The sequence below is a fragment of the Carassius auratus genome, unplaced genomic scaffold, assembly GCF_003368295.1.
Source record: "Carassius auratus strain Wakin unplaced genomic scaffold, ASM336829v1 scaf_tig00037534, whole genome shotgun sequence".
NCBI lineage: Eukaryota > Metazoa > Chordata > Actinopteri > Cypriniformes > Cyprinidae > Carassius > Carassius auratus.
In genome coordinates this window covers 24,801-36,864 of record NW_020526388.1, presented here as the reverse complement: position 1 = coordinate 36,864, position 12,064 = coordinate 24,801, and the positions used below count along the sequence as shown (strand labels likewise).

General features: G+C 35.9%; 1 protein-coding gene and 1 long non-coding RNA gene across 3 annotated transcripts; both read left to right on the top strand.

Annotated features, from left to right (window-relative positions):
- Window positions 1-928: 928 nt before the first annotated feature.
- Window positions 929-8,466, top strand: LOC113083290 (gamma-parvin-like). 2 transcript variants are annotated; one of them, XM_026254435.1, is made up of 13 exons: window positions 932-1,192; window positions 2,126-2,185; window positions 2,753-2,820; window positions 3,012-3,114; window positions 3,911-4,051; window positions 4,136-4,251; window positions 5,218-5,273; window positions 5,375-5,409; window positions 5,543-5,604; window positions 5,693-5,761; window positions 7,040-7,141; window positions 7,516-7,588; window positions 7,986-8,466. In XM_026254435.1, the coding sequence occupies exons 2-13, from the start codon at window positions 2,134-2,136 to the stop codon at window positions 8,057-8,059; spliced, it is 951 nt and encodes a 316-aa protein (XP_026110220.1). In that variant the 5' UTR covers window positions 932-1,192; window positions 2,126-2,133; the 3' UTR covers window positions 8,060-8,466. The 2 variants fall into 2 exon arrangements, with proteins under 2 accessions (XP_026110221.1, XP_026110220.1); XM_026254436.1 differs by lacking the exon at window positions 2,126-2,185 and having other exon boundaries at window positions 929-1,192.
- A 272-nt stretch (window positions 8,467-8,738) lies between these two features.
- LOC113083292 (uncharacterized) lies at window positions 8,739-12,032 on the top strand. The gene is made up of 3 exons (XR_003283175.1): window positions 8,739-8,812; window positions 9,912-9,965; window positions 10,097-12,032. It is a non-coding gene; the product is annotated as an uncharacterized LOC113083292 (long non-coding RNA).
- Window positions 12,033-12,064: the final 32 nt, after the last annotated feature.

The window sequence follows — 12,064 nt, the reverse complement described above, 5'->3', positions numbered from 1 at the left end:
TTGTTATGTCATAATAACCCACTGAGTAATAAGTCAATTAATGCCATGTTGACATTTCAAGAAAACACATCTGAAAATTGAAATGATTTTTGTAAATCCAGTAGTTACGCTCTGTGTAATTAAAGCCATCGTGACTGGTCTTTGTGACAAAAGAAATGTGAAATTTCAATATAATTACAACTGCCTAATTTTTTTTTAACCTAACCTGTCAGCAACTGAATAGCAAATACCTTAGTAACCACCCAGAACACCGAAGCAATCACTGATTGAGTGTAAGTGGTTATATCATAGACTGTGTTATCAACTGCATACAGAAGCAGATATGTTAAGGGACCCTACAGCAACATCCTGGCAACCAACTTGCAACACTAAAGCAACACATAACAAAACTCTAACAAACACATAACTCCCATGCAACCACGCAGCATCATTTAAAGACTCCAAACACCCGTGCAACTGCGTGACAACAGTTTTGCATGAGCAAACACCATTCTCATTTTCTTTGGGTACTACGCAAACTGTAGTTTCCAGTACGATTGTATCTCTCAGGATGACGCAGAATGTAAACACATTCACAGATGGATGAGTCTGGAGCTAAATAATCCTGTTGTTTTCAGATGCACCTCTGAGGGGCTTTTTTTCCCCCAGTTGTTTGTTCTGGATTCAAACTTGCCGTTTAATGGGTGGAATTCATTGGGATGGTAACCATAGTAACCCTCCGGCCCAAATTACCTCTGGTTTTTCTAGTCAAAGGGAGGCGTTCTCTCCATCACAGTAAGAGAGGGTGGAAAATATATGCAATTGTTGCTCTCAACCTGAGCGTGTTATTTGAAGAGAGGAAACACCAGATCACTAACATTATTGTCTGTTACTGACTCAAATATAATGTTTAGACCCCCGTACAGCCTTGTTACAGGGTCCTGTGTGTTTGCTGCACTGTTGGGACACTTTGATCCGTGCTTCTGCAAAATACAACAAAAGAGGAAGTGGTGCCTTACCACTTCCTGGCTGGCGTTTAAAACAGGCCTTACCCGTAAATGAGTTCTTGTTTTTGTTTAAAGTCGATTCAGAAAGATGGTCGTTTGTGTTGTAGAAGTTACTCGACCCTTGTAAAAAAAAGGTGTCTGGACCATTTGGATGACATTTCATCGGAAAGAAGAGTGATTTCTCCAGACGTGTGGCGAGAGCTGAGGTGAAAGTTTTGACAGCAAACATGGCTGTACTCTATTGCTCTTTCATAGCATCTCAGTACGCTTTCTGTTTTAGGTTCAAGCATCGCCTTTGTCGCAGATGTTTCTCCTAGTATTGCTTTGGAGGATCAAAATCGAAACAATTGTTGTTGTAAAGCTAACTTGAATAGCATATTTCAGATAATTTGTTTTTTGAGGAAGTGTATATTAAGATATATTTTTAATATCTGAGCATAGTTTGAGACATTATTGAGATCTTAATCTGTGAAGTTTCAATATGCTCTTGAATGTACCTCATTGCTTCACATTTAAAGCAACAGTTTACTCTAAAACGAGAATTATGATGCATTTATGTGCTTTGTGGAGCTTAAAGGTCATAGTCACCATTGAATTTTGTGTTCCATACTGTAGATATATTTTTGAAATGCCAGACTTTTCATTTCTGGGCCAACTATTGCTCTAAATCGGAAGACACTGGATGAGATGTGAGACGTTTCTTTCTCTTTCCATCTTGTTTTTCTCTCGCGCTGCATGTTTTTGTTGTCAGCGAGCTTTATGTTTTGCCCGTCAGTCTGTGTTATGTCAATGTGGGCTGGCGTGTGTGATGCAGGAAGGCAGAAATCTCCGAGCTCCGTGTTTTGTCCTCCGTTCAGATCAGTGCAGACGTCTGCTGTGTGTTGTGTAGATCTCCGTCCTTGTGTTTTGACGTTTGTAGTCGGCTCCGGTTCGCCGTACTTCATCATAGCCATAAAAATGTCCGCTCGAAAACAAAACCTCGAGATGAATCGCGCCCTTGAAATCCCCTCAGGACGCAAACACGCAGACAGAACTCGAACATATCTTGGTTTTCAAACAGAAGCGCCAGAAATCAAATGTCTGCTGAGTGAAACTATTAATAAAGTTCACTTTTTGACACAAACTATGTTTTGAAACAGTCAAAAGAATGGCTGACCGTGGAGCTGAAGAGGAAAAGGGCGAACTGGGCAGTCGTCAGGGTGAGCGATACTCACGTCATCATAACATTAGCTAACTTACTTATGAACTTCGCAAGCTAATACGTTTTGCTACAGTATGTTCACTAGTTTTGGGAGAATATATAAACATATCTGTCTTGTCTAGATATGCCATTATGTGTATTAGGCCTATATACAACTAGAGCACACTAAACAGAACAGTAGGCTATATCCCACAATGCAATACACTCAATTTGATCTCTAATTTCTAGTATAATGAATGAACTGGAAATAATTAGAGCCCAAATTATTTATGTAATATTTTAATTATAATTAAAAATATATATTTTTAGTAGAAATTGGCCTATATTTTGAACAAATGTACTTTAAACAGTGAGAGGCCAATCAGAAATTTATTTTGATATTACATTTTATTTTATTTTTTACATAAAAAATGTACAGTTGATTCTGGACACACTAATCCTAATCTTCTATACTATATAGTAAATATAGTATGTGAATTAGTATGCAATCATACTCATTTATGAAGGACAGACTCACAGATGAAAGTAAATAAGTGGTAAATAACATTTTATTTTTGGTTTTAAGGAGGAGAGAGAAAAATGATCATTCAGTCGACATCTTTAAATGACCCCAAACTCAACAAACTTAAAGAGGTGAGATACTTAACTTTTTAGGGTCGTATTGCATAAGCTAATGCTCAGGTTTGTTAACCTGGATGGTTTCTGATTTGATTTCTGGTTTCTGATTTTTGATTCTACTCTACTAACTAACCATGTGGTCTCAAGGAGAACATGATTTCATGAGGAGGGTCTGAATATCTGTTTTCTCTGGTGCTTTGTGGCAGGTTTTGGTGGAATGGATCAACAAAACTCTGAAAGTTGAACACATTGTGGTGCGATCACTGGAGGAAGACCTCTATGATGGACTCGTCTTTCATCACCTGTTACGTAAGAATCATGTCAAAGCAACAAAATTATTAACATGCACATTATTGGGTGAAGCTCACATACTGGATATACTTCAAGGAATATTTCACCCCAAAAATGAAAACATGCTATAATTGTATTACTCTCAGGCCATCCAAGATGTAGACGAGTTTGTTTCTTCATTAGATTTAGAGAAATGTAGCATTGCATCACTTGCTCAACAATGGATCCTATGCAGTGAATGGGTGCCGTAAGAATGAGAGGCCAAACAGCTGATAAAAACATTGCAATAATCCACAAGTAATCCACACCACTCTGGTATATCAGTTAATGTCTTGTAAAGGAAAAAGCTGCGTGTTTCTAATAAAGAAATACATCAAGACATTTTACCCTTACACTGTCGATTCTGTCAGTCAGTTTTTAGGAAGCAACATTTTGAAGTTAAAAGCATCTTGATGCATTTGTTTTTTACAAACACAACTTTTCACATCACAAGACATTATTTGATGGACTGGAGTGGTGTGGATTATTTTCTGTTATGGTGATGTTTTTATCAGCTGTTTGGACTCTCATTCTGACGGCACCCATTCACAGCAGAGGATCCATTAGTAAGGAACTGATGTAATGCTATCTGTTCTGATGAAGAAACAAACTCATCTACATCTTGGAAAACCTGAGGATGAGTAAATCCTCGGCAAATTTTCAGTTTTAGGTAAACTATTGTTCAATTGTCATAAAAAAATTTAGACTTTTTTTAAGGTGAAAGGTCACCCTCTATACAATCACGTTGTCACGCCTGTGTATGTTTTGATCCCAGGCAGGTTAGCAGATGTTCATGTACATGTAGAGGAGATCGCGTTGAGCACTGATGCACAGGTACGAAAACTAGAGGTGATCCTGACAGCTCTCAACGAGACCTTAGAGATGAACGAGGAAACGGTCAAATGGAACGTTAAACGTAAGCCAATCAGATCAGATATTGTCACTGTCCTGTTTACATATTTATAAGCATACCCACTGTTCTCCCACCCAAATCTGTCAGTCATTCACAGCAGAGACCTGTTGGCTACATTGCATCTTCTGGTTGCTATTGCGAGGCGTTTCCAACCTGATCTGGTCCTGCCCCCAAACGTCAGTGTGGAGGTCATCCAGTGTGAGGTGATTGATAAATATTGAAATTATTTGAATATTAAAGAATATTATTTTAAGTATTAAGATGCATATAATGAACACAGATTGTTTTCATAATTTTTCAAAATTCATCACTGCATTTTATTTAAAAAATGAATATGCATGTTATAAAGAGCAATTATATATATATATATATATATATATATATATATATATATATATATATATTATATATCTTCATGTATTTTCTCAATTTGTCATTGCATATTTGAAAAAAACTATGTATATTATAATGAAAAATATGACTGCATGTTTTCATAAAATTTCATTGTTTGTTACTGCATGTTATTTGAAAAATTAACATTAATTATTATGGAAAATATGACTAATTGCATATTATAAAAAAAATATAATGTGCATATTATATTGACCAACTCATTACTGCATCATTTTTGAAAAATGGCTGTTTTCATTATTTCTCACAATTTATGACCTCATATTATTTTAAAAAATTACCAAGCAAATCATAATGAAAAAACTGATTTAATATATATATATATTTTTTTTTTTTTACAATTCATCAGTGTATATTTAAAAAAGAATCAATATGCGTATTAAAAAGAAAAAAATGGTCTAATTTTTACCAATTCATCAATCCAGATTTTTGAAAAAATAAATAAATAATGATAATCTATCTATTTAAAATCAATATGCATATTATATTTAAAAATTCCTACAAATTTATCACAGTTCACATTGCATATTATTTGAAAAAATAATGTGCATTTTATTAAAAGGAAAAAAATTAATACAATATTAAAAATTGTATTAACCACCAACATTAAAGGAGCCTAATATCCATCATCCAGTCAGATCCAAATGGAATCAAGTCCCACATTATTCATTTTGAATATTCACTGAGCAGTTAAATTGCATTACAGAAGTTAAATATTCATGTTGTCAGCATTCATTAAAATCTAATTTGTTAAACAGGTCACAAAAAGTGGCGTTAAGGCAGACAAGCAGACAGAATTCATCACATTTCAAAGGTCTGTAAAGATCCTCCTTCCCTATTAAACATTTAACTGCACTTTGAATCTCTGCCACTGTCCAAACCAGTGTTTTCATGCTCTGCTGTGTGTCTCCGCAGTAATTCCAGTGAAGCACTAGAGAGAGAATCTAACAGTGAGTCAGACGGAGGCTGAACTCTGAGCTTTTTCATTTCCATATTTATAAGCATCAGTACCTTACAGATAGTGGAGGCGTTTAAAGAAGAAAGCGTTTGCTACTTAATCTCTCTCTTGCACTGTCTTTGCAGAGGAATGTCCCATTGATGAGCTCTTTAAGCTGGAGGCTCACAAAATTGAGACCGTGAAAAAGGTTGGGATCCAGTTCGGGATATATCTCTAAATGTAGCCTTTGACACACACATCTCCCACAGTTTCATTAAGTTTTCTTTCCTATGCAGGCCATTTTGCACTTTGTGAATAAGAACATGTCATCTCTGGGACTGAACGTGACCGACCTTGAAAAACAGGTGTGCAAACCCAAATTTAAAAGCCTTATGTTGATTTTTTTTTTCTTCTGTAGGTCGACTGAAATTTACTTAGCCTTAAAGGTACAGGTTGTAGGACCTGCCACTAGAGGGCACACTATCAAAACAATAACAGTAGCGTGGCTTGATGATGCTAAGAAGGAGCGTGGAATGATGGGATTTGTTGGCTTCTACCCAACCGCTGACGGCCATCAATCAGACGGAAAGATAAATCATGGATTTAACGCGGGTTCAACGATTTGCGCTAGTAGATTACATACAAAGCCAATGCAAAGACGCAATCAGACTATGAATCAGACACGTCCTCGCGTGGGTCTAGGGATGCGATGCCCCACGTTTGGCGTGTATGGCCCATAAAACTTATCTTGTTGATCGTTATAATAGCATACGTTTTAACGTTTAAAAATAAAAAAAAATAATAGCATACGTTTTCTGTAAAGAGACGAATCAAAACAACTCACCTTTCGAGTAAAACACAAGCGAGATCGGCATCTCTTTCTAGTTGAAGTTTGTCGGGAAGCTACTTCCGCATTTGTCCACGACACTGTTGTCATGTGGTTTCTACCTCAGTAAAGGCGGTAACAAAGGGTAACTACCGTCATTTACAGGCGACTGCACTGCCCCGTGTCACTGTTTAGAATGGGAATTTTCTCATGATTTACAAGTAGTTGAAGACATTAGAGATATTGTTAGTAATCAGCTGGACAAAATATATAACACTAGCCTAGTGGTTTTTGGATATTTTACTGCAAATATCTTACAAATTGTACCTTTAAGCCATCCAAAATGTAGATGTAGATGAGTTTGTTTCTTCATCGGATTTGGAGAAATGTATAATTACATCACTCACCAATAGATCCTTTGAAGTGAATGGGTACCGTCAGAATGAGAGTCAAACATCTGATAAAAACATCACAATAATCCACAAGTAAACCATAGAACTCCAGTCCATCAATATACAGTATGTCTTGTGAAGCCAAAAGCTGCATGTTTTTAATAAACAAACATGTCATTAAGATGTGATTCTCTCCTTATTCAGATGAAATATTCACAGATCAAGCACTGTTTACAAGTGAAAACAGTATATAAAATAGTTATAACCAAATATGTTGGTGGGCTTTGATGCGAGAGGTCAAAAAGGAATGGATTTTTTAGAATGAAATGGTCCCAAAAATATGTTTTTTGACAATATAAGCCCTTTATGGGCTTGTTTTTGATGTCATGTTTCATGTTTATGATTTTGTAATGTGATTTTGTTAGTTTGCAGATGGAGTGATTCTGCTCTTGTTGATCGGTCAGTTGGAGGGCTTCTTCATTCCACTCTGTGAGTTCTTCCTTTGTCCTGTCGGGAGCTCAGAAATGGTAAGAACCTGAGAAAATATTTAGAGTTTTGCATTTGCATTGAAACAAGAGAACCATGTTGTTAGTGAGCTCCATTTCACTTTACAACAATAAGCACTATTTAATCCTGGCTTATGGGGTTTTACATCAGTGCAACTTCACAAGCACCTCTAGGAAATGTCTCGCTATTTTATAATTAACGTCTCTTAGGATGACTGTGGATGTGACAGCACAGCTGCATAAGGCATGTTAAGAAACCGAGGGTAATGCAAAAGACAGAAATCAAAACTAATGATCTCACGGTTACCAGAGAATATGCAGTGTTGGGGGTTTACATTACATTTAGTTGTTTGTTTAAAAATGTTTTGATCTATTTGTCATTGTTGTTTATTCAGCTTCATAATGTGACGCTTGCATTGGATCTTCTCATAGACCGAGGACTTCCTGTTCAGTCAGTTGAACCTCAAGGTAATTATTTTTCGACAACCCAAACCTTTGTTGTCGAGTGTGTACATTGTAAATAAAACCACTTGAGAAACTCAAATCTTATTAGGCAGCATCATTTTCCTGCCATCTGTTGTCCTAAGACAAGATCGCATTTTGGTTTTAGGAAAATTTTGATGAAAGGTTTTGATCCACTATAAAATAATAAAACATTTGTTTTGTATAGCACCTTTAAAAGAGTACTTTTTCAAAGTTCTTAACACAATCAAACACAACAATCCAGCATATGTGCTCTACTGCATGAACTAAAATCCATATTTAAGCTGTTTTTGTGTACTTGTGTAGAAAAGCACTTTGCATTGATTGCTGATCTGTCTGGTTGTTCATTCAATAATAAGCTCATTTCTCATGTCTCTCACAGATATTGTTTCCCAAGATGTTCCAGCCACTGTGAAAGTGCTGTATTACTTATTTAATAGGCACAAAAACAAATAATCTAGCTACTCCAGACATTTCAATTCAATAAAAACTTTCAGAATGCTTTAAATAATCAAATTCACTGTAAATGTGCATCTTTCTTTTGACTAAAAATCAGGGCACAGAGTTGACAGTCACATTACTTTGGCTCTCTGAGTGTTACAACACATTAAAAGCAATTGTAAAGAGTGTGTCTGAACCATTGAAGAGGCTTCAGAGAGAAAATGAGAGGACATGGCCACTCATCTCATCATGGAAATAGCTTTTGGATGCTGACTGTTTCAATTTAATGTCATATTTTCACTCTTCTACTTTCCATGTTTTTTCTTCTTCTTTTGGATAGATGTGCATTAGTCTTAATGTATTGCTCAACCGTTTTCTTCTGACTTGCAGCTTGTTTTCAAATAAAAGTGGCATATATAGCAGCTCTGAGACTATGTAACTTTTTCTTTATTAGACTCCTCGACTTATTTGTGTGTACGTGCGCGCGCACATATGTGACGCGCTTTATTATTTTGAATCTGAAGAACCGTTTGTGGGGAAATGAATGTTCAAAAAAAAAAAACTATTAATTTTAAATAAAATATATTATTGTATTCCCTATTCTAAGCTATAAAAGTAGTTATAAAAATATTTAAAATTCAAACTTATTTCGACGCTCTGTCACAGACAGAGTCCTCCTTCAGTTCAAGCGGAAGCAGAAGTAAGAAGCGCGTAAACCGATCATAGCTTGCTCTTCTAGTTATGAAAATCATGAATGAACATTATAAGGTACGTTAAAAGATACAGTACAGCTTACTGAAACGTGTAAACTTTCATGTAGTCGCCTATTCAGTGTTTCAACCGCGAAAAGACGTCAATTAAACCGCTTGGGAACAAACTGTGACGTGATACATTTAACTTACCTCAGGAAAGTCAGTTATTTTTCAGTTGAAATCCTGAGCTCAAATGTACTTTTCCATAGCTCGTTAGTTATAAACCTTTGCTAAAATCGTAAATATATTGTTCAATATTGTGGTCAGCGTGTGAACAAATTTCAGTTGACCACTACAAACACATTATTTGGAGAAACTTTGGAGAAACTCAAGCTCATATTCTTGACGTCAACAGGAAATTGCATCTCTCACCGAGACTACTCTCCATCCACCCCCGTGATTTAATTTCCTTAATATGTGTTTTGTAAAATTGGATACGGTGAATGACTTCAATTTAATCTAAATGGTAAAAGCATTATGGCCGTTTTAAGAGGATCTCCTCTCAACGAATGGGCCGGGACTCGAAGTGCGGGTGGATGTATGCTCTGATGGCTTTTTAATGGTGAATTGCACTGGGGTAATTTTTTTTACCATTGCTGTTACTGAGCAGAAAACGTATAAGAGGCTGACATTTTTCATCCTAACGCTCGTATTTTATTAGTTTATATTCATAACATCAATTTTTCAGCCTTTCTTATCCCTTGTCGTGGGTGTTAGTGTCAAAAAAATGAATGAAATATGTAGGACGGAGAGCGGTAAGAAAGCAGATTGCAATAGAGACTTGTAGGTGGCTTGGACAGACAGACGGACACAATGTCTGGAAATTCTCACATTATTCACTTTAAAAGCAGCCTACATAATGACCCCGAGTGACTAGACATCACCCCGTCTAGAAATCTACAATGCTCTGATTATAAGCCTGTGGGACAGAAAATATCCATCCCTGTGCAGTTCACCCTCTGTGTCCACTCCGAAACATCTAATGACCTGCGTGGTGGGATGATTTCTGGGGTTGGTGAGGGGGTTACTGAAGGCAGTGTATGGTTTAAGTGAATACAGACGCCAACAGCGTATGACTGAAACCCCCTGCTGATGTCTAATAATCTCATGCCTAGAGCAAGAAAGGCGTCTACTGGAGATAATGCTTCATTTAGAAAGCCAAACTGTGGGTAAGAACAACACAAACAAACACTGCAACTTTCTAAAAGTTTATTTTTCCTGTGTTGTACAAAGTATAACATAATGCTACATTGTACATTGTGAAACAATGATGAGAGTTGTGTTTGTGTGTGTTTACCAGACCACCTGTTGTGGGGTAAAAGCCACAAAGCCGTATGTACAGGTGAAGATTGACAGTAAGGCAACTGTTGATGTAGAGACTGGAGTGCGACGTTGGACTTTTTTAGGTAAACACTTATTTATTGTACGTGAAACGGTTTTCCAGCGATGACTTTAGAGTTGCAATTACTTAACGGCAAATCTCGGCTTTCAATCCAAGCTTCCATAATGGTGAGAATCCAATTATGGGAATGATCCTTGTTTCCTAGAACATCATGTTGATTAAAGGTTGAATAATGACTCCTGGAGGGTGGCAAAAAGTTGTTTAAAACCCATCCATTGCATGCCGATCCCTAATACGAGTTCAGTCAAATTACTTAGTATGGCTAGCAATCAGAAAATGCCACTATTAGTGCAGATTTTGTGTGGAGTTTAAAATAGAAATCTAAATACAAACTCCTCCTTGATCCTAGGCATTTTTCAGAAAACGTCAAATATAGTCAAAAGGAAAATAAGAAATTATATTTTGCCTAAAGAAAACAAAGCTTATTTAAAGAATTTAGATTTCTTTTATTTTGTTCAATTAATGTTCATGATGTTATTTTTAGCATAAAGCAAACTGCTTTTCATTTATGCTTATTTTACATTTTATTTATTATTACTTTAATTAAAAAAAAATACCTTATTGTAATTACAGTCATTTACTGGTAATGATTATAACAACAGAAAACTCAAAAGCAAAATATACTGATGGAATACGGTAAAGGCAATTTGAACTTAAAATGTGTTTCACTGTTATGAAAATGACATGCAAAACAAAAGCAGTGCTTCATTTTCTTTATGTAAAATATGGTTTCTTATTTATTGCTTTTGATTTTAGAAGTGAAATATGACCTGGACATGTTATGCCTTAACCCACACAGAATCTGCAAATTTCACATTTTTGGTTGTGCATTTTTCGTAATTGTGGCCAAAGAAAATAAGTTGAATTTTGTGGAATGGTTTTATTTTTTACAAAATATGTCAAACTGACCTGAACAAACACACCAGGGTACAAGCTTTGTAAATAATGAGTGAATTTTGCAGAAATCTGTGGGCAGTGATTTCATGCTGGCCTATCAGTGCCCGAACATCTTTAACAGAGTATCCATATTCTCTAGAAAAGATGATTAATCACAGTCAATCTTCCTGCCAAATGACGCCATAATTAAACTCACACCTGCTAAAATCAGAGATCACATCTCCTTCTTGTAATCTCATCTGATAACCTCCACCTTGAACTCGTTTCTGAACCACAAATTACTTCAGTCCAAAGATGACACGAGGCACTGATCTCCTGTATGAGTGTAATTGGGATGATGTCTGCCAACAACTGCGTGGTGGACTCCAACCAACAGGCATATTCTAAACTTATTGCTCAAAACACTCTTTATAACCAGTTTGTTGCAGAATCGAAGACTGGAGAGCTTGTTTTACACACTTCAGCTTGCTGCTATCAGTGCACGTGAAATAAGTTTATGTTAGACTTGAGCAATCTTGTTCTGTTTTCGATGAAATCTGGAAATTAGCTAAGTAGGCCTAGATTTTCCTTGGTCTTTTGTTGTTTTTGTAACATTCCCATTAAAGAGTCATTGACCAAATCCAAAAATCATCGAAAAAAATCTGATTGGTTGACAGTAATGTTCCTACAGAACAAGCGAGCATGTTGATGAAAGAAAATGTTCTACTTGGCTATATCAAGTTTAGCTAAATTTCAACAAGCATGAGAAGCTTATACCCAGCTAACAATGAATGTTTTCAGAACTTTGGCTAATGTTTGGCAAGATTAATTTAAAGTTATGAACAAATGTTCTTCCAGTCCATTAATAATAATAGAATATTCATTCAGAGTTATTTAGTCTTTAATAATGTTTTCAAAATGTTAGCATAAAAACATTATTTCTACATTTTTCATGGAATTTTTCATTTCTAAAACAATTTTTTTTTAAAT